The following is a 20,540-nucleotide window of genomic DNA, read 5'->3' on the forward strand; positions in this document are numbered from 1 at the left end:
ATTTTGAACCTGGGTTCTCATTCCTAAGGTATTTTTTGATGTTGTTGTTGTTGTTATAATTATTATTATCGTTAAAGTCACTGCCTGGAATTGAACTCGGAATCTTGGGGTTAGTAGCCTGCGCTCTTAACCACTACACTATATGCCCGTGGGCATTTCACTTTTGAATTGAAAAATATTCCTCATAAGATATCCAGGAATGTTTGTAGTTGCTGTCGTAAAACTAATTCTAATCTTGTACTATTCTTTCTAAAACAGATATGTAATTTTATTTTCTTTGTTCTTTCTAGGATTACATCTTGCAGCAACGCAACCGTGTCTGGTTTTATAAAGTTCTCTAGACAACTTTTCCTTTCTGGGAATTGTGTTGGATCTAAAAATTCTGTCACAAATGAGGCAAGATGAGCTTTAACACAATCACTATATAAGATGTTCAAAATGCCTGACCCAGTAGGAATGCTGCCGTTGTTATTGCTATATTCAAAATTATCTGTTACACTGTTTGTATTTTTTTCTTCTATTTAAGTGTTCCTTAAAAGATTCATAGTTTTCTTTATTCTTTATTCATTTACTTGTGTATGTTGTTTTTGTTTTGTCTTTTTCACCTCGCTTGTCATTGCAAAATTTCATCTTATGTCTAGTAGCCATTTTGAATGAGAAAATATAGCCAGCATGTGTAAGAAATAATATAAATTCTATAAAAATAATTTTTTTCTTTTCTATCCTTGAGTATCAGAATCAGGCCTTCCTTAACCCTTTAGTGTTTAAACTGGCTATATCCGGCCCAAATATTCTACTCATTTTATGCTCAAACTGGCCAGAACCAGTATCTCACACCTACCCTGCAATGTTGTTCTAAAAATAAGCAATTACATCTTTCAACTCTTGAAGCTACAAGATAATACCAGATTAATTTTTTAAAATTTAAATGAATAAAGATTACTTTTGACATGTTAATTTGAACGCTAAAGAGTTAAGTAATTCTAATCCTTTTCAGCATGTACACCAAAGAAAATTTCATTTGACAAAGCATAGAATAAAGTCACAACTAAGAGTGGGAAAAAAAGCATGACTCACACTACCATCATGATGATGGTGATAGTGATGGTGATGATGATGATGGTGATAGTGATGGTAATGATGATGATGATGATGGTGATAGTGATGGTAATGATGATGATGATGGTGGTGATAGTGATGGTAATGATGATGATGGTGATAGTGATGGTAATGATGATGATGGTGATAGTGATGGTAATGATGATGATGGTGGTGATAGTGATGGTAATGATGATGATGATGAGGATGAGGATGATGATGGTGATAGTGATGGTGATGGTGATAGTGATGGTGGTGATAGTGATGGTAATGATGAGGATGATGATGGTGATAGTGATGGTAATGATGATGATGATGGTGATAGTGATGGTAATGATGATGATGGTGATAGTGATGGTAATGATGATGATGGTGATAGTGATGGTAATGATGATGATAGTGATGGTAATGATGATGATGGTGATGGTAATGATGATGGTGATAGTGATGGTAATGATGATGATGGTGATAGTGATGATGATGATGGTGGTGATAGTGATGGTAATGATGATGATGATGATGGTGATAGTGATGGTAATGATGATGGTGATGGTGGTGATAGTGATGGTAATGATGAGGATGATGATGGTGATAGTGATGGTAATGATGATGATGATGGTGATAGTGATGGTAATGATGATGATGGTGATAGTGATGGTAATGATGATGATAGTGATGGTAATGATGATGATGGTGATGGTAATGATGATGAGGATGATGATGGTGATAGTGATGGTAATGATGATGATGATGGTGATAGTGATGGTAATGATGATGATGATGGTGGTGATAGTGATGGTAATGATGATGATGGTGATAGTGATGGTAATGATGATGATGGTGATAGTGATGGTAATGATGATGATGGTGATAGTGATGGTAATGATGATGATGGTGATAGTGATGGTAATGATGATGATGGTGATAGTGATAGTAATGATGATGATGGTGATAGTGATGGTAATGATGATGGTGGTGATAGTGATGGTAATGATGATGATGATGGTGGTGATAGTGATGGTAATGATGATGATGATGGTGGTGATGGTAATGATGATGATGGTGATAGTGATGGTAATGATGAGGATGATGATGGTGATAGTGATGGTAATGATGAGGATGATGATGGTGATAGTGATGGTAATGATGATGATGGTGATAGTGATGGTAATGATGACAATGATGATGATGGTGATAGTGATGGTAATGATGATGATGATGATAGTGAGGGTAATGATGATAATGATGATGATGGTGATAGTGATGGTAATGATGATGATGATGGTGGTGATAGTGATGGTAATGATGATGATGATGATGGTGATAGTGATGGTAATGATGAGGATGATGATGGTGATAGTGATGGTAATGATGATGATGGTGATAGTGATGGTAATGATGATGATGGTGATAGTGATAGTAATGATGATGATGGTGATAGTGATGGTAATGATGATGGTGGTGATAGTGATGGTAATGATGATGATGATGGTGGTGATAGTGATGGTAATGATGATGATGATGGTGGTGATGGTAATGATGATGATGGTGATAGTGATGGTAATGATGAGGATGATGATGGTGATAGTGATGGTAATGATGAGGATGATGATGGTGATAGTGATGGTAATGATGATGATGGTGATAGTGATGGTAATGATGACAATGATGATGATGGTGATAGTGATGGTAATGATGATGATGATGATAGTGAGGGTAATGATGATAATGATGATGATGGTGATAGTGATGGTAATGATGATGATGATGGTGGTGATAGTGATGGTAATGATGATGATGATGATGGTGATAGTGATGGTAATGATGAGGATGATGATGGTGATAGTGATGGTAATGATGATGATGGTGATAGTGATGGTAATGATGATGGTGGTGGTAACAATGATAATGATGATGATGCCAACAATAATAATAACTATAATAAAAGTAAATAAAACCAAAATGAAAATTTTACTAGTACTTACACTTGACAGCAAGATTTTTTCTCATATTCAGGGCGGGATGAAGGCGGCTGTGGCATATCTCTTGATAACTTGTTTTCAATTTCTTTCTTAGTATGAAATATACCTGGGTATTTTGTTTTTACAAGGTTTTCCAACATGATACTTTTTTTAATCTCATTTATTACTTGATGTTTTGGCTTTTTTGGACGGTACGAAATGTCTGGAGCACGCTTAAACTCATTTAATTTTGCATACACACATATATCCATTATCACGAAAATCAGAAATAACTTATTTGCACACATCTGAAAAGAAGACAGAATTAATTTCAGCTGCAGATTGTTTGATAAATTTCAAATAATCTTAATTTAGTAAATGTAAAACTGTCCTCCCTAGTTCATAAGGATAATCACTAGAATTGGGACACTAGTAATGGTGTGTTAATATGAATAAGATTAGCAATATAAGTGAAGTAAGCTATCAGAATGTCAGTATCCTATAAGATAGAATGGTTCAAGATTACCTCGTGGGACCCCAACAGGCAATTTTTTTGTCTTCATTGCTACATTTTGTTGAATAGAAAGCAATCATAATTTCAGGCCTTTCAAGAGGTGAGCTGGCAGAATCGTTAGCATGCTGGATGAAATGTTTAGGGGTATTTCACCCATCACTATGTTTTGAGTTCAAATTCCACCAAGGTTAACTTTGCCTTTCATCCTTTCGGGGTTAATAAATTAAGTACCAGTGAAACACTGGGGTTGATGTAATCAACTAGTCCCATCATCATCATCGTTTAACATCTACTTTCCATGCTAGCATGGGTTGGACGATTTGACTGAGGACTGGCGAACCAGATGGCTGCACCAGGCTCCAATCCGATCTGGCAGAGTTTCTACAGCTGGATGCCCTTCCTAACGCCAACCACTCCAAGAGTGTAGTGGGTGCTTTTACATGCCATCAGCACGATGGCCAGTCAGGCGGTACTGGCAATGGCCATGCTCAAAATGGTGTTTTTTATGTGCCACCTGCACAGGAGCCAGTCCAGCAGCACTGGCAATGACCTTGCTCGAATGTTTTTTAATGTGCCACCGGCACAAGTGCCAGTAAGGTGACGCTGGTAACGATCACACTCAAATGGTGCTATTTACATGCCACTAGCATGGAAGCCAGACAGCTGCTCTGGCAATGATCACGCTCGGACGATGCTGTTAGTGCTCCACTGGCACAGGTGCCAGTCATCGAATATGGTTCAATTACAATTTCGATTTCAATTTCACTTGCCCCAACAGGTCTTCGCAAACAGAGTTTAGTATCCAATGAAGAAGTTGGCATGGGTGCCAGTCGTCGAATTTGGTTCGATTTCAATTTCACTTGCCTCAACAAGCAGAGTTTAGTGTCCAATGAAGTAAAGATACGAATAAGTGAGCTGGCTTACACTCCTGGCAAAGGCCATGGATTATGGTCTCACTTAGCTTGCCGGGTTTTCTCATACACTGCATATTTCCAAAGATCCTGGTCACTGGTCATTGCCTCGGTGAGGCCTAAAGTTCGAAGGTCGTGCTTCACCACCTCATCCCAGGTCTTCCTGGGTCTACCTCTTCCACAGGTTCCCTCAACCGTTAGGGTGTGGCACTTTTTCACACAGCTATCCTCATCCATTCTTGCCACATGACCATACAAGCGCAATCATCTCTCTCTTGCACACCACAACTGATGCTTCTTATTGCCTGGAGGACTATGATGAATAGGAGGGGGCTGAGGACTGAACCTTTGTGGACCCCTACCTCTACCCGGAATTCTTCATTGTACTCGTTGCCAGCCCTCACCTTACTGACAGCGTCCCTGTACATGGCTTGCACAGCTCTCACTAACCATTAATCTATCCCTAGTTTCCTCATTGACCACCTGATAAGGGATCGGGGGACCCTGTCAAAGGCTTTCTCCATGTCAATGAAAGCCAGGTACAGAAGTTTATCCTTAGCTAGGTATTTCTCCTGCAGCTGTCTTACTAGAAATATAGCATCAGTGGTGCTTTTCCCTGGCACGAACCCAAACTGCACCTCAGCTAAACTGACACTCTCCCTAATTAGTTGGGCTATGACCCTCTCCGTGACTTTCAATACTTGATCCAACAACTTGATATCTAAAGTGTTACCTTTACCTTTGTAGCAGTTGACTATGGTGCTGCTACACCAGTCATTGGGTATGACACCTTCGTGTATCACCTGGTTAACAATACGGGTGACTAGGCTATAGCCGACACTGCCAGATATTTTGAGCATCTCTGCAGTGATTCCTGATGGGCCGGGGTTTTTCTCTGTCTTCATACTCTTAATAGCTTTATCTACCATGGTACTGTCAACTCAGATAGCTGGTCCCTCTGTTGGGTCAACATTCGGCAGACTCCAAATTTTCTCCCAAATTTGTTTATTTAATCTTTTTTTTTTTTTGCCCAAAATTCCCGTTTCCGGATATGGACGTTCCAGAAAATTGCCAACAATTGGCATTGTTAAATTCCCCCCACCTTCCCCCCAAATTCTTCAATTTTGAGTTTTTTCCCCAACACTAACCCTAACCCTCAAACCCGAACCCTAACTACAGAAACGTTTTGAAATTTTTGTCCATATTTTTCCACATATTTAGAAAAAGAAAAAATCTTTAAAAAAATAATTTTACAACAATTTTGGGAAATTTTTCTCAGAATCATAATCTCCGTATTTTTGCGCATATTTTGAAAAATTTTTTAGAAAGACTTCGCCCCCCCCCCCCCCGCCCCATCCCATTTTCTCCCAAATTTGTTTATTTTTAAAATTTTCTCCTTACCAAACAAAAAAACAAAAACAAATCATGTCAACATCCTTATAGGCACATATACACACACTTAAAAAATAAATGAATGCATATATACAAATATATAAATAATGTATAGCTGTATACAAACATAAATGTATGTTTATAGATTTATATATATATATATGTAATGGATCTTGCAGGCATGAAGTGGATTCGATCCTAGATAGCCAAATTTAAATTAACACTTGTGTGTGTGTGTGTAATATATATATATATATTACACACACACTAAACGTGAAAAGCGAAACGATGAAACATCATATTGAATCTGATAATATTTCTGTAACAAATATGAAAAACAAAAATTAAACATCTTATTGAATGCCTATTGAGGAGGCCAAAAGTCAACAATGTGTTGAAGTATTGAATCAAAAAGCTCTAACTTTTTTAATCCAATCTCTTGTCGCCACTTAAACTTGCATATATATGAGTCTCAAGGTGATTGATGTGGTAGAGGTGTCGTCGTTGCGGCTGGAACTGGCTGTGTCTTGTGGTCAGACCTTAAGAAGTCTGAAACCAAAAGACATCAAAACGTGTAGAAGGTGAGTTTTTGTAGGGAGCAATAGGTCAAAACAGTGTAGTGAACAGTGTTCCATGTGATCGTAGTTATATGCAATAGTTGACACAATCGAGTAAGAGGCAAATTGCCCCAATACCAACCAATCAGAGTAGTGGACACAACAGGATCCTAATAGCGGCCAAAGACTAGCTGTTCCCTACTACGTTCGAATGCACGTATATATAAGAAAAAGAGAGATGAATTCCACCAGAGGCTACGTTACATTATGAATCTTTTACGTCTAGGCGATATTTGCAAAAATGAAACATCCAGTGTTACTTTTTTTCAAGAAAAAGGAATTCTTCACCAAGAAAGGAAATGCAACAATGGTCATTTTATGAATTTCTCAGCTGGAAGTCAAAATAGATGGCGGTGTAGAATTCGTGGATGCAGACAAGAACAAGGACTAAGAACAGAAAATTGGTTTGCTAATTCACGTTTATCTTCCCGTAAAGTAGTACTTTTCATATATTGCTGGACACACAACACGACAAGTATCGAACTTTGTGATCGTGAGCTTGAAATGAAAGCTATTTGTGTTGTTGACTGGAATAACTATTTGAAAGAAGTTTGTGCTGCACACATTTTGGCTAACCCAAGAGTGATCGTAGGACCCAACATGACTGTTGAAATCGACGAAAGTATGTTCTCTAAAAGAAAAAATTGCGTCGGACGTCAACTACATCAATAATGTGTTTTGGAGGTATTTGTAGACAAAACAAAAGAGTGTTTCATGTTTATTGTCCTTGACAGGTCTGCCACAATACTTCTTCCAATAATAGAAGTAATATAAGACCAGGTACTACCATCATAAGTGACGAATGGTCAGCATATAAAAATATAATTAATATTGGTCATTTTCAACCTATCACTGCGAATTATTCTCTACACTTTGCCAATCCTACTAATGGTGCTCACACCCAAAATACTGAAAGACTTTGGAAGAGTGCTAAAGAAAAAAAATGAATAAAAGACAAAATGGCACTCACAGAGGTCTACTGCGAGCTTTTGTGGTGACAAGAGATTGGATTAAAAGAGATCCTTTTGATTCAATACTTGAACACATTGTTGACTTTTGGCCTCTTCAATAGGTATTCAATAAGATGCTTAATTTTTATTTTTCATATGATTTGTTATAAAAATATTATCAGATTCAATACGATGTTTCATCTTTTTGCATTTATTGTATGTGTATGTGTGTGTATGTATAATATATATTTGAATCTACATACAATTACGTATGTATCTAGCTATCCATTTATAGATTTGTATATATGCATTCATTTTTATTTAAATGTGTATATGTACCTATAAAGATGCTGACATGATTTGTTTGGGGTTTTTTCTGTTTTGTTTTTTTTTTTTAGTAAGGAGAGAATTTTGTCTCCAGATTTTATTACCTACGGAGATTAAATACTGACCAGCTTTTCAACCACGTCAATCACCAACGCCGGCCTGTGTGTATAAATATGTATGTATGTATGCATGCGTGTGTATGTTTGTATGTATATATGTATAAGTATACATCCACATTTTCATCACCATTGCTTCTTTTCCTTGTCGTTTCTGTTGAAGTTGTTCTTGTAACTGTTGTCATACTTCGCGTTTTTATTTTCATTTTCTTTAATTTCTTTCGTTTTTCTTTTATCTCCCTAGGAATTTCGTTGACAAGCTTCTTTTCATTTGCCTTCTTCGTTTCTTTTTAATTTATTTAAGGTACACCCTCGTATTTTCTTCCTCGTCCGGTTTGTGGGCCGCCGCCCTTGCTGACCCCACCTCTTCTCAGTGGGAATGTATATACGTGTGTGTGTGTGTTTGGAAATGAACTCCGCTCACTTGAAAAAAGTGATGGTTTTTATATATGGGAATAACCCACATTTTTAGTGGGGAGATAACCCCATTTTTAATGGGGGTGAAATAACCAAAAAGTACCAAATAATTACATCAAAATTAAGTATAATAATATTTTTAAAATACATGAGCATAAAACAGATTTATGTATATGTTTGTAGATAACTGTGTGTGTGAATGACTGCATGTGTGTGTATGTGTGTGAGTGTGTCGGTGACGGTAGCTGCCAAGAGAAATGAAAGTTGGTCTTGAACATCAAAGACTATGTGGTATATCAAAACAAAAAATAAATGCATAAAATGTTTTTACGGATTTTACCGAACACGCCATCAGCTGGGAAGGAATGACAAATAAAATATCTATATCGAAAGGATGCCACCGAAATAATATTCTTGGTTAAAATATGACACTCGCAAGTTTCTATCCTTGCCCGAATTAAAGATGTTACTAAGATTCTTCATGGCTATAAATCAATATTTGTAATGTTTCACACATCTTATTAACTGCCTTCAACAACTATTTAGAATTAGAGACAAATATCAATGTTATTATATAATGAACACACTTTTTACACATTACATTAAGAAAACTTACAGCAGCCAGTGCGTGATTTTTGACTTTTGACTCTTGAATCTCACGATCTTCTAATTTGTAAAGTAGGGATGTAAACTACTTCGATTCAGTTTATATAGAGACGGGAAATTAGAACATTAGTTCTAGAAATAGATATCGCAAATTTATTTTTAAATTAAAGACTATACGTAGTTTCCGGTCGCTGATTTTCCGCCATATCAACTAACAAAGAAAAAGCAATTTCAAAGTCATTAGCAAAAAAAGAAAAATCCCACCCAACCTCTTTATTCCCACCAAAACATAGAAAACGATTTATGTAAGTTTAAAACTTGTTGAACAGGTCTGACAAAGAAAAATGCTGAAACTAACTTGAGATATAATTCAATTTCATATTCATTTACGCAATTTTGGTTTTTTTAGGTGTCATAGAGGAATAACTATTAAATACCCAACTCACCCCATCCTTACTGTTGCGTTGAGAATACCCCAGTCAAAAGAATAAAAATTAACATAAACATTTATTTACATGAAAGACAATTACCAGAGAACTTTCATCTAATTCTTCTAAATCTTTCTGTTAAAACTGTATTGAAACCATTTGTGGGGAATTTTTCTATCGCAGCTACTAGTCGCACACCACAAAGTTTAACGGAACCTACTGAAGCAAGCCAGCACGTCGCAGCATTACCACGGGCGATGGCGAGGTAAAAGCCTTAGGAAAGCCAAGCGCCCTCACCCTCTCGGTGAAGCGGGCTGATAACGTTGACAAGAACTCCACGGTTAGTGGCCCAGTCCCTCCGAATGTCTCAAACGCCACTTACCCATTACTTCAGGGTTCATTTCCTTCGGCTATGGAAGCAGTGACCCTCTCATTAACTGCAGCATCCAGGATGTGGGAGGGAGCAAAGGAATCGCAGACTGTGGCGTCCCAAATGAGGCATCTACCTCTACCCAGGGACAGAGGGTAAGACCATCTGGTTTCTTTCCATCACTTCTGGATAACCCCGACGGCTCCAGAACTGAGAGGATATTAATCCGAGCCAGGGCCCGCTTAATGATTAGGTTTAGCTCAGAGTGACGAGCGAAGCGACCAGCATTTAGGCGGCAAGACAGACCGTGAAAACCTGTGGGGTCGAGGGGCCCACCACAGTGGCAGACCTATAGATGTCAGTTCCCACTCTGAATGCGATAGAAATGCGAAGTTCATCTAGATTGAGTAGACTTCCAATGTTGACTACAACCAGGGCATCAATCTAGACCAGGGGTTTTCAAACTGTGGTCTGCGGACCACAGGGGGCCGCAAGGACAAGACAGGGGGTCCGTGGACAGCAAATACTTTTTATGGGCAATTTGATTTTATATGTTTTTTAATCGAAATCTTTTAATTGACAATAAGCCTATTTGTTAAATACTGTTAAATAAATAAATGTAAAAATATATGTTATTTTAAGCAAATATTTATGTATAAATTTCATAAGCGTTTATAAGGGGGTCCCTAAGGTAAAGCCTGAAATATAAAGGTGTCCGCAAGTCAAAAAGTTTGAAAACCTCTGATCTAGACCCCCGAGAATTTTGCACTAGCTGAAAGTAGGCAACATCTTGAAAATTGGTCAGATTGATCAAGGAGAGAGTTGAACGTGACACCTGAAGGCAGATTGTCCCATACTCTCTGTTTCCGTCTATCCTCCACTGTAATCGGAATTGACAAACCCAGCTCTCTCCACTGTGATAGAGCTCCATCCATCTCCCTGTTGGAATTAGTCCTTGTTGGAGAGAAGAGGATGTTGCCTACCAAAGGAAAGCTAGCGTGGATGGAGGAAAGAAAACCGGGAAGAGATAAAGACGAGAACTTGCGCAGATCTAGACCCCCAAACCGTTTGGGCAAAGCAGCTTTGTCGCGGGGATCTGGGGAGAGCTTGATATTGACCAAGCATTCGAGTTTCCTGAAGATTAGGTCGTCAAAGTATTGGAGAGACGACAGAAATCTGTAAGAGAGACTAACTCTCAGAAAATACAATAGCTTAGGAATTGACAAATAATTCTTAAGTATAAAAAAAACCTGGAAGGGGCTCAATTACTTCAAGGTTTTTTAAAAGTTGTTCGAGGTTAGCTAATTCGGATCTAAAGATGGACTCGAAAGCTAGGTCAGTAATTGGGGTTCCAAGGGAGCACCACGCTGATGAAGGAAGAATCATGACTGAGGGGAGGGTGTCTACAAATAGTCTAGTACTCTGCTCATGCGAAGCTGGGTGGTTGAGGAGCCAGAGCTCTCATTTGGAGCTGTTAACGCTAAGACCTCTACGACCTCCCAAACAAGCATCACCGGGGTACCAGACATTCAGGTCTGGGTCGGCTCCCATCTTGGTGGCATTATCAGTACCCAATGCGAATAGGGCAGGACCCAATGGATCATCCTGTTGGACTCCAGAGGCAGATGATGGAATGAGGTGGTCACCAAACGAGTGGTAGGAGGGCTCCCGATATGCTTGCTTAGCAAAGCGATAAAGTGATGGGGAATTCTCCCTTACTGCGTGGAGGATGATGTTTCGACTGATGGAGTTAAAAGCATTCTCAAGGTCTAGTTTGAGAATGACCTTTGGGGACTGAGAGGGCAGATTGGTGAAAGTTCTGATGGCATTAGCAGCAGCCTCACAGCCTAGCTTAGTACCCACTAGTTGAATAGGGGAAAATTCCCCGGTCAGGCAGTTAGAAACTGAGAATAGGCACACTTTTGTTGTGAGCTGTTGCAGAATATAACCAACTGCTATGGGGCGGAGGTCACCGTTTGGCTCCCACAGAACAGAGGACGAATATAGGTAAGGGCACTCTCGAAAGAGAACAAGTTTATGAACTTATAGTAGAAAGTGGGTTATAGATCTTTAGATGTATACCTGACTTTCCTACTATAAAATTAAAGAATATAACGGAACGCTGAACTCCAGACTATCAACTTAAACAACATTTATTCAGGTGGTAAATATATACATCTTTAGTAGAAAGTGGGTTATACATCTTTAGATTGTATACCTGACTTTCTACTATAAAATTAAAGAAATAGACGGAACGCTGAACTCCAGACTAAACAACTTAAACAACATTTATTTACTTGGTAAAACATACATATCTTTAGTTATACATCTTTAGAGGTGAGAATAACGAGCTTTCGAGTATAAGACCGAAAGATGTAGAGACAGCTTTAAACACACGTCCATGCTCAATCGCTGGCCAGCGAGAAAGAGAATGAATTGAGCGGGAAACGCTTGCTTGTTTAATTCTACGCATGCGTAAGACTACGCATGCGCAGGCGTTACTACACATCTTTAGACGTTGTTGTTACAGCTTCTGTTGTTGGGACGTTGTTATGTAGGTGTGAGCGAGCTGTCGAGCGTAAGTCCGAAAGATGTAGAGAGACAGCTTAACACGTAAAGAGGCTGTCTCCAGAGTTCGAATGTTAGAGACACTCTTGACACGTCCATTGCTCTATGCTGGCCAGCAAGAAAGAGAATGAATTTAGCGGGAACGCTTGGTTGTTTAATTCTACGCATGCGTGAGACTACGCATCTCACGGCGTTACTACAAACTGTATTTGGTTCTCCAAGAGTTTGAGCCCAGCTGAGGTCGCAAGCCATCGATCCCATCACCAGAACCTGCTGGGAAAGAGGAAATTGCTCTCCTGGCATTGTCAGGAGTGAAGATGGGTTGTAGAAAACTTAGTGGGTCCGGCCAGTGTAGATGATTATCTGAGGGGCCGGAGGATGTTTCTCCTTCAGTTGGTTGATGGAATCTGTGGTACACGGGACGAGGGAGGACAGAGAGGAAAGAAGGATAACAGCCCCATTAATGTCAAATTCGCTGAATTTGGCATTAACAGCCTTCTTCAAGTTAGGTGGTCGACCATTGTTAAGGGTTGAGCTGATGACCGACCTGAGATGAACAGTGGTTGGGGTAGATTCGAACAGCTCGAACTGCCGTTTCAGGGAAGAAGTGAGGGATCCACTATACCCATTCGTTACGTAGAGAAAGACCAAACGGAACAGGAACAGTTTCTGCCAATCAGAGATGTTGTTGGATATGCAGACGTTTTTCAGCAGTTTCGAGAGAACACGGGCAAAACAAGTCCAAACACCCTTAGAGATCCAATTGGCGAGCTTCAGCTTGGACAAAGCCTGGAGGGCGGCGGCAAAATTTTCAACAGGGATCTGGACTTCAGGGTAAGGTTCTGTCCTACTAAGGATGTCAGAGCTGAAGTGATATCGGTTGCATGTCCAGTTAGAAAAAACCTTCGACCTAAAACTTAGTAATAGCGACTTGTACAGGTGCAGAGAATACAACTTGGGGGTGAACTGGTAGTATCAGTGGGGTCAGCGTTAGAATTAGAATTCAGACGGAGAGAGGATGGTAGTGGGGGAAGAGTGTCGCTGGAGGTGGGGTGGGTGGGGTAGCTGAATGAGCAACATTAACTCTGGTGGTGGGAAAGTAATGTTTATTTTTGGTTCTATAGATGCAGAAAATGGTTTATGATTGGCTGAATTATTGCTGACGTAGGGCAAGAGAAATAATGGAGGGAAAGTTAAAAACAATAAACACAGGCAGTGATGATGACGGTCACGTGTAATAGCAAGAGTAAACAACAGCAACAAAAGAGCGACGGCGGTAGTGGTGATGGTGCCGCCGGCCAAAACTACACAAAAGCTTTCGCTGAATCGCTAATTTTGGATTTGCATTGTAAAGATCCGGCTAAAAAAATAAATAAACACACACACATACACGTGTATTTTATTCTTTTAGTGGTTTCAGTCATTCGAGTACGACCTTGTCGAGGCCTTGAAGAATATAGTCGATTAAACTGACCTCAATACTTAGTTTGAGGTTTGGGTGATACTTACTGTATTCCCGTTTTTGTCGAACTGCTAATTTACAGGAACGTAAACAAGCCAACATCAGTTATTAAGGGGTAAGAGACAAAAAACACACACACATACACATACATACGTACATGTGTGTGTGTGTGTGTGTGTTATACTTGGGGATGGTCATGTTTTGCCAATTAAACACACGCTATATTATTCTTATTTTACTTTCTTTATCAAAGTACTTTCGTCACACATCTTGTGACCTTTTCAACGACTCTCTGTCTCATATGTTTCCTCTATTCTGCTAATTCCATTCTGTCTTTCTGTGGTATGTATCCCTATCTGCGGATGCGTTTACATCTGCGTGTGTATGTGTGCTTAGTATGTGTTTTGTGTGCGTGTATATGGGTTCGCCTGTTATATTCTATGTACCCTTGTCTTTTATTTCTTTTTCTTCTTTCTCATTCTGTCTTTAGTATGCGTATGTATGTTTTGTGTGTATGGGTTTGTGTATTACACTAGTTGTATCTGTGTCCTTTTTTTTCTCTCCTCATTCTGTCTTTAGTCGTCAGGTTGCGTAGTGTAATGGAATTATTCCAATCATGCTTTCTATTGAGGCTCGGTCTCTCTACTACTATATGTCTGGCCTCTGTAATCTGTCTAAGTGTTGTGTCTGTTCTATGTATTGATAATGTCTAAACATCTATGTTATCAACCGAACTGCATGTTCTAATTGAACTTTTCTCCTCCATGAGTTACCGCCAGTGTTCACTTATCCGCTCACCTGCGTTACGTGCTGTCTCCTCAATGTATATCGTTGTCCTGTTTCTGTACCGTCCCTTACTACACCTGATATTATAAACTATATTCCTAGTTTTACAATTTATCTGTGGGCAAACCAAACTGCTATGCGCAGACATGAGTATAGCATCTTGGAACGTACGCATACTCCAGGGTCACAAAAAGCATCCTGGGCGCAAAACAGTACTTATAGCTCGTTTTCTGAAGTAGTCGAAGAGTAAATTTTCTTCTGAGTTGGTAAATCAGAGGCAGTAAAAAAAGGAATCTTGGTATGAATTTCGTTATTAGTAATGGTATTGCACATAAACCAGAATTTTTACCAAATTGAATAAATGATCATCTTATGTTATTGGGAATTCCAATTGACTTTGAAAAATATGCTACGCTTGTAAGTGCATACGCACTAACAATTGGTTCTACAGCCAAAGATAAGCTCTGTTCCGATTTACGAATATCATTGAACCAAATTCCCAATCAAGATAAGATTTTTCTTTTGGGAGATTTTAATCCCCGTGTTGGTTCAGATTACTTTTCTTGATCAAATATACTTGGTAAGCATGGTCTGGGCAAAATGAATTCAACTGAACTCCTGATACTATCTTTGTACTTTCTGTCACCTATACACTTTTTTAATAATCAATAAAAACAAAATAACTTGGTATCATCCAAGATCAGGTCATGGTCATTTGATTGACTATGTGATTGTCCGAAGCCGAGACAGAAATGATGTTAAATTATCACGTTCTTTTCGGATTGTTGGTCTGACCAAGCTATAGTTAGTAGTAAGATAAAAATGAGACCAAAGCCGACCATAAAACAAAATCGTAAAAAATTCATAAGGAGACTTGATATTTCAAAGACAACAACAAAAATATTCCCATTTGATGAAATGTTACGGAGGTGTACTTGCATAGCAAGTCTCAAAGCGACGAAAATATTTTGACAAATTAAATTTAAATGTTGAAGTGAATCTACATAATGTTAGAATCACGGAAAATATGGAAGACTCATAGGGTCAACTAAGAGACACTATTTATGAGTCATCCAAAGAAGTTCTTGGGTTTTCATGCAACAAAAACCAACATTGGTTTGATGAAAACGACTCTGTATATCCTTTGACTCCGTATATTGGCAGGCTTTTTGGAAAGTATTAGCGAAGCTCGGGATTCCCGAGCAAATGTTAAATGCCATAATGTCCCTACATAAAGATATGAAGGCATTCGTTCTATCAAATGGCAGTCTCAGCCTTTTGATGTTAAAAAATAGTACAAAACAAGGTTGAGAAAGAGAAAGAGTGTCACTATTAAAAGTGAAACTACAAAAGTAAAACTATTAAAAATGAAACAATATAAAAGTGAAGCTATTTATGTTACTCCGTCGAAGGTTTCAGTTTTATTCTTCGAGTTTTGAGACGTAATACGGAATTAGAGCCAATGCTGCATTGTTTTAATCCACAAAAATTACATGTTGACACTCACGGGGTCTCATAGTATTACCATAAAAAATTTGATTTTATTTGTTTGAGCCGTTTGAGAATGCATTGGGAACAGAGATAAACAGGATTTTATATATATATATATATATATATATATATATATATATATATATATATATATATATATATATATATATATATATATATATATATATATATATTTAATTATATGTATTTCTTCTATCTTAATGAATAATAATTCTTCGGATAGAATAAATGGGTTAATAGAAACCAATGTAGCAAAGAACACAAAATAACTTTGGTGTTGTTCCTGTTTTAAAGCAGGGACTCCTTGAAATTTTGGGTATTTAAGTATATTTAAAAATTTAAGGAATGGAGAAAACGCATGTTATAATTGCATACTTTATTCCTACATATGTTTCAAAGGATTACAACCTATGTGATCCATAGGGATCTGTGATATTAAAATTGTAACCTTCTCATCAGGGAAAGCATAGGAATCATTTGAAACGTAAGACATTATGACCAAGTATGAAAACTATAGATGGATAAGGTTATGACGTGATTCATTTGAAAAAAAACCGTTAGAGAATTGGACGCTGCCGGATAGTAGGTTGGACAACACATACATACAAATGTTTGAAAACATACATGCATACATAAATACATATACACATATACACATACATACATATACACACGTATAAACACATATGAATGTGTATATATATATATACACACATACACATACACACACATATATACATACATACACACACACATATACACGCATACGTCCACATTTACACACATGCACATACGTACCCACGTATATACAAATATACACATATGTGTGCTTGTCCCCATAAAAAGAAATAGACACATACACATGCACATAGATATACATCTACGCCTATAACCAAATAAACAGATACGCATATACATATACATACATGTATACAAACACATACGTAAACACACGCATGCACATACATACATACATACATACAAATACATATATATAAAAGAAAAAGAATTCGAGTTTTCTCATATATACATACATACACATACATACATATATATATACATATATATGTGTGTATATATCATCATCATCATCATCATCATCATCGTTTAACGTCCGCTTTCCATGCTAGCATGGGTTGGACGATTTGACTGAGGACTGGTGAAACCAGATGGCTACACCAGGCTCCAGTCTAATTTAGCAGAGTTTGTACATCTGGATGCCCTTCCTAACGCCAACCACTCAGAGAATGTAGTGGGTGCTTTTACGTGTCACCCGCACGAAAACGGCCACGCTCGAAATGGTGTCTTTTATGTGCCACCCGCACAAGCCAGTCCAGGGGCACTGGCAACGATCTCGCTCGAAAATCCTACGGGAGCCAGTCAGGCGGTACTGGCAACGGCCACGCTCAAAATGGTGCATCTCATGTGCCACCCGCACAAGAACCAGTCCAGGGGCACTGGCAACGATCTTACTTGGCTTGCCGGGTCTTCTCACGCACAGCACATTTCCAAAGGTCTCGGTCAGTAGTCATCGCCTCGGTGAGGCCCAATGTACGAAGGTCTTGCCTCACCACCTCAGCCCAGGTCTTCCTGGGCCTACCTCTTCCACGGGTTCCCTCAACTGTTAGGGTGTGGCACTTTTTCACGCAGCTATCCTCATCCATTCTCACCACATGTCCATACCAGCGCAATCGTCTCTCTTGCACACCACAACTGATGCTTCTAATGTTCAGCTTTTCTCTCAAGATACTTACACTCTGACGGGTATTCACATTGACATTACACATCCAACGGAGCATACTGGCTTCATTCCTTGCGAGCTTACGTATGTCCTCAGCAGTTACAGCCCATGTTTCACTGCCATGTAGCATGGCTGTTCGTACGTATGCGTCATACAGTCTGCCTTTTACTCTGAGTGAGAGTCCCTTTGTCGCCAGCAGGGGTAAGAGCTCTCTAAACTTTGCCCAGGCTATTCTTATTCTAGCAGCTACACTTTCAGCGCACCCACCCCCACTACTAACTTGGTCGCCCAGATAGCGGAAGCTATTGACTACCTCTAGTTTTTCACCCTGGAATGAGATAGAAGTTGTTTCCTGTTTGTTTACAGTCTTTATTGCACCTGAACATCTGCCACAAACAAAAGCTAACTTGCTAGTTAACCTGCCTTTGATGTTGCTGCACCTCTTATGTGTCCATAGCTTGCACGGGGTACATCTTATAGAGTTACTACCTACTCCTTTTCTACATACTGAGCAGGGCCATCTACCTGAAGGGGTTTGTGTTTTATCTACCTTCCTACTTATTAGGATTTTGGTTTTAGCTAGGTTGACTCTAAGGCCCTTCAATTCTAGACCTTGCTTCCACACCTGAAACTTCTCCTCTAGTTCTGATAGTGACTCCGCAATTAGGGCAAGGTCATCAGCATAGAGGAGCTCCCAGGGGCAACCTGTCTTGAACTCCTCTGTGATTGCCTGGAGGACTATGGTAAATAAGAGGGGGCTGAGGACGGAACCTTGGTGGACCCCTACCTCTACCCGGAATTCATTGCTGTACTCATTTCCAACCCTCACCTTACTGGCAGCATCTCTGTACATGGCTCGCACAGCTCTCACTAACTATTCTTCTATCCCAAGTTTCCTCATTGACCACCAGATAAGGGATCGGGGGACCCTGTCAAAGGCTTTCTCCATGTCAACGAAAGCCAGGTACAGAGGTTTATCCTTAGCTAGGTATTTCTCCTGCAACTTTCTCACTAGAAATAAGGCATCAGTAGTGCTTTTACCTGGCACGAACCCAAACTGCATCTCATCTAAATTGATTCGCTCCCTAATTAGTTGGGCTATGACCCTCTCTGTAACTTTCATAACCTGATCTAACAGCTTGATGCCTCTGTAATTATTTGTATCTAAAGCGTCACCTTTACCTTTGTAGCAGTTGACTATGATGCTGCTACACCAGTCATTGGGTATGACTCCTTCGTGTATCACCTGGTTCGTAATACGGGTGACTAGGCTATAGCCAACACTGCCAGATATTTTGAGCATCTCTGCAGTGATTCCTGATGGGCAGGGGGATTTCCCGGTCTTCATACTCTTAATAGCTTTATCTACCCTGGTACTATCAACTCGGATAGCTGGTCCCTCTATTGGGTCGACATACGGCAGGCTCTCTTTCTCCCATTCATTCTCTTTATTAAGCAATCTATCGTAGTGGCATCTCCAGACCTCTTTCTTTGCATCCTCATTTAATGCAAGCGTACCATCATCCATGCGAACACATTTCTCTCCTACAACATCACTATTCTCTCTCCTACACTGTCTTGCAACACGAAATATATGTATATACATATACACACATATACACATACACACATACATATATATACACAAACACACATACACGCATACATACATATATACACACACATACATACAGATATGTGTACATACATACAGAACCTAATAACGCATACATATGGATTTATACAAATACATACACACTTATATATACATACATATACATAGATATGTACACATATACACACATATATACCTACTCACACCCACACAAGTATACATATATACATACAGATACATTCACACACACACATATATATCTATATATATATATATATATATATATATTTATATATATATATAAAAATATACATATATACACATACATATATATATATATATATATATATATATATATATATATATATATATATATATATATATATATATATATATATATATATATATACATACATATAAATATATATATATATATATATATATATATAAACATACACAGACACACACACACATATATACATATACATACATACATATACATACACATGTGGACATACACATTCACATAAACCTGTATACACAATCATATACACACATGTATATTTACACACACACATACATCTAAATATGGACATGTATTTTTTTATATATAAAGAATACATCTACACAAATATGCTCCCATACTTATTCACAAGTACACTCATATATGAATATTTAAATAAACCTATGTGTAAATAAATACATCTTTACACGAAAAAATACATACATCCAAAAAATCATACGTAAATGCATATTGATATATTTTTTTTTAATAATATTAATAAGAGTAAACATAAGGGTAAAAGTAAAAATAAAAATATAAATGATAATGCGTATATGTACACAAAGAAGTCTATAGAAACACCTCTAGTTTATACAAAACCCTGAATATGTATACACAGACACACACATACACATTTTCTCTCACAGATACACGCGTATATATAAAAATAAAAAACCATACCGGTATATTCAAACGTACATAAATTTTGTATGTTTTGGTTGTTACAAGAGTTTATCAATATTTAAAATATGCTCTAATTTAGGTTAATAAATTACGAAAGTTTAGATAAATAATTTGAATCGTAAATAATTTTAATCTTAACTATTTGAAGAAATTACTTATTACGGGTAAATATGATAGCGTTT

General features: G+C 38.2%; 1 protein-coding gene across 3 annotated transcripts in view; it reads right to left on the minus strand.

Moving 5' to 3' along the window:
* LOC106877899 (uncharacterized) overlaps positions 1–20,540 on the minus strand; it is a 64,280-nt gene that overhangs the window by 17,900 nt on the left and 25,840 nt on the right. The window contains exons 1-2 of one of the 3 annotated variants that reach the window (XM_014926947.2): positions 8,920–9,058; positions 3,084–3,367 (exon numbers count right to left, since the gene is read on the minus strand). The exons of 1 other annotated variant lie outside the window; for it this stretch is intronic. In XM_014926947.2, coding sequence (XP_014782433.1) covers positions 3,084–3,367 — 284 coding nt within the window. In that variant the 5' untranslated portion in view covers positions 8,920–9,058. Of the gene's footprint in view, positions 1–3,083; positions 3,368–8,919; positions 9,059–20,540 lie in introns of those variants that run through there. One more of the 3 variants, XM_052967079.2, reaches the window with a different exon arrangement.

Source organism: Octopus bimaculoides, chromosome 4 (genome assembly GCF_046866305.1).
Source record: "Octopus bimaculoides isolate indiv1 chromosome 4, ASM4686630v1, whole genome shotgun sequence".
NCBI lineage: Eukaryota > Metazoa > Mollusca > Cephalopoda > Octopoda > Octopodidae > Octopus > Octopus bimaculoides.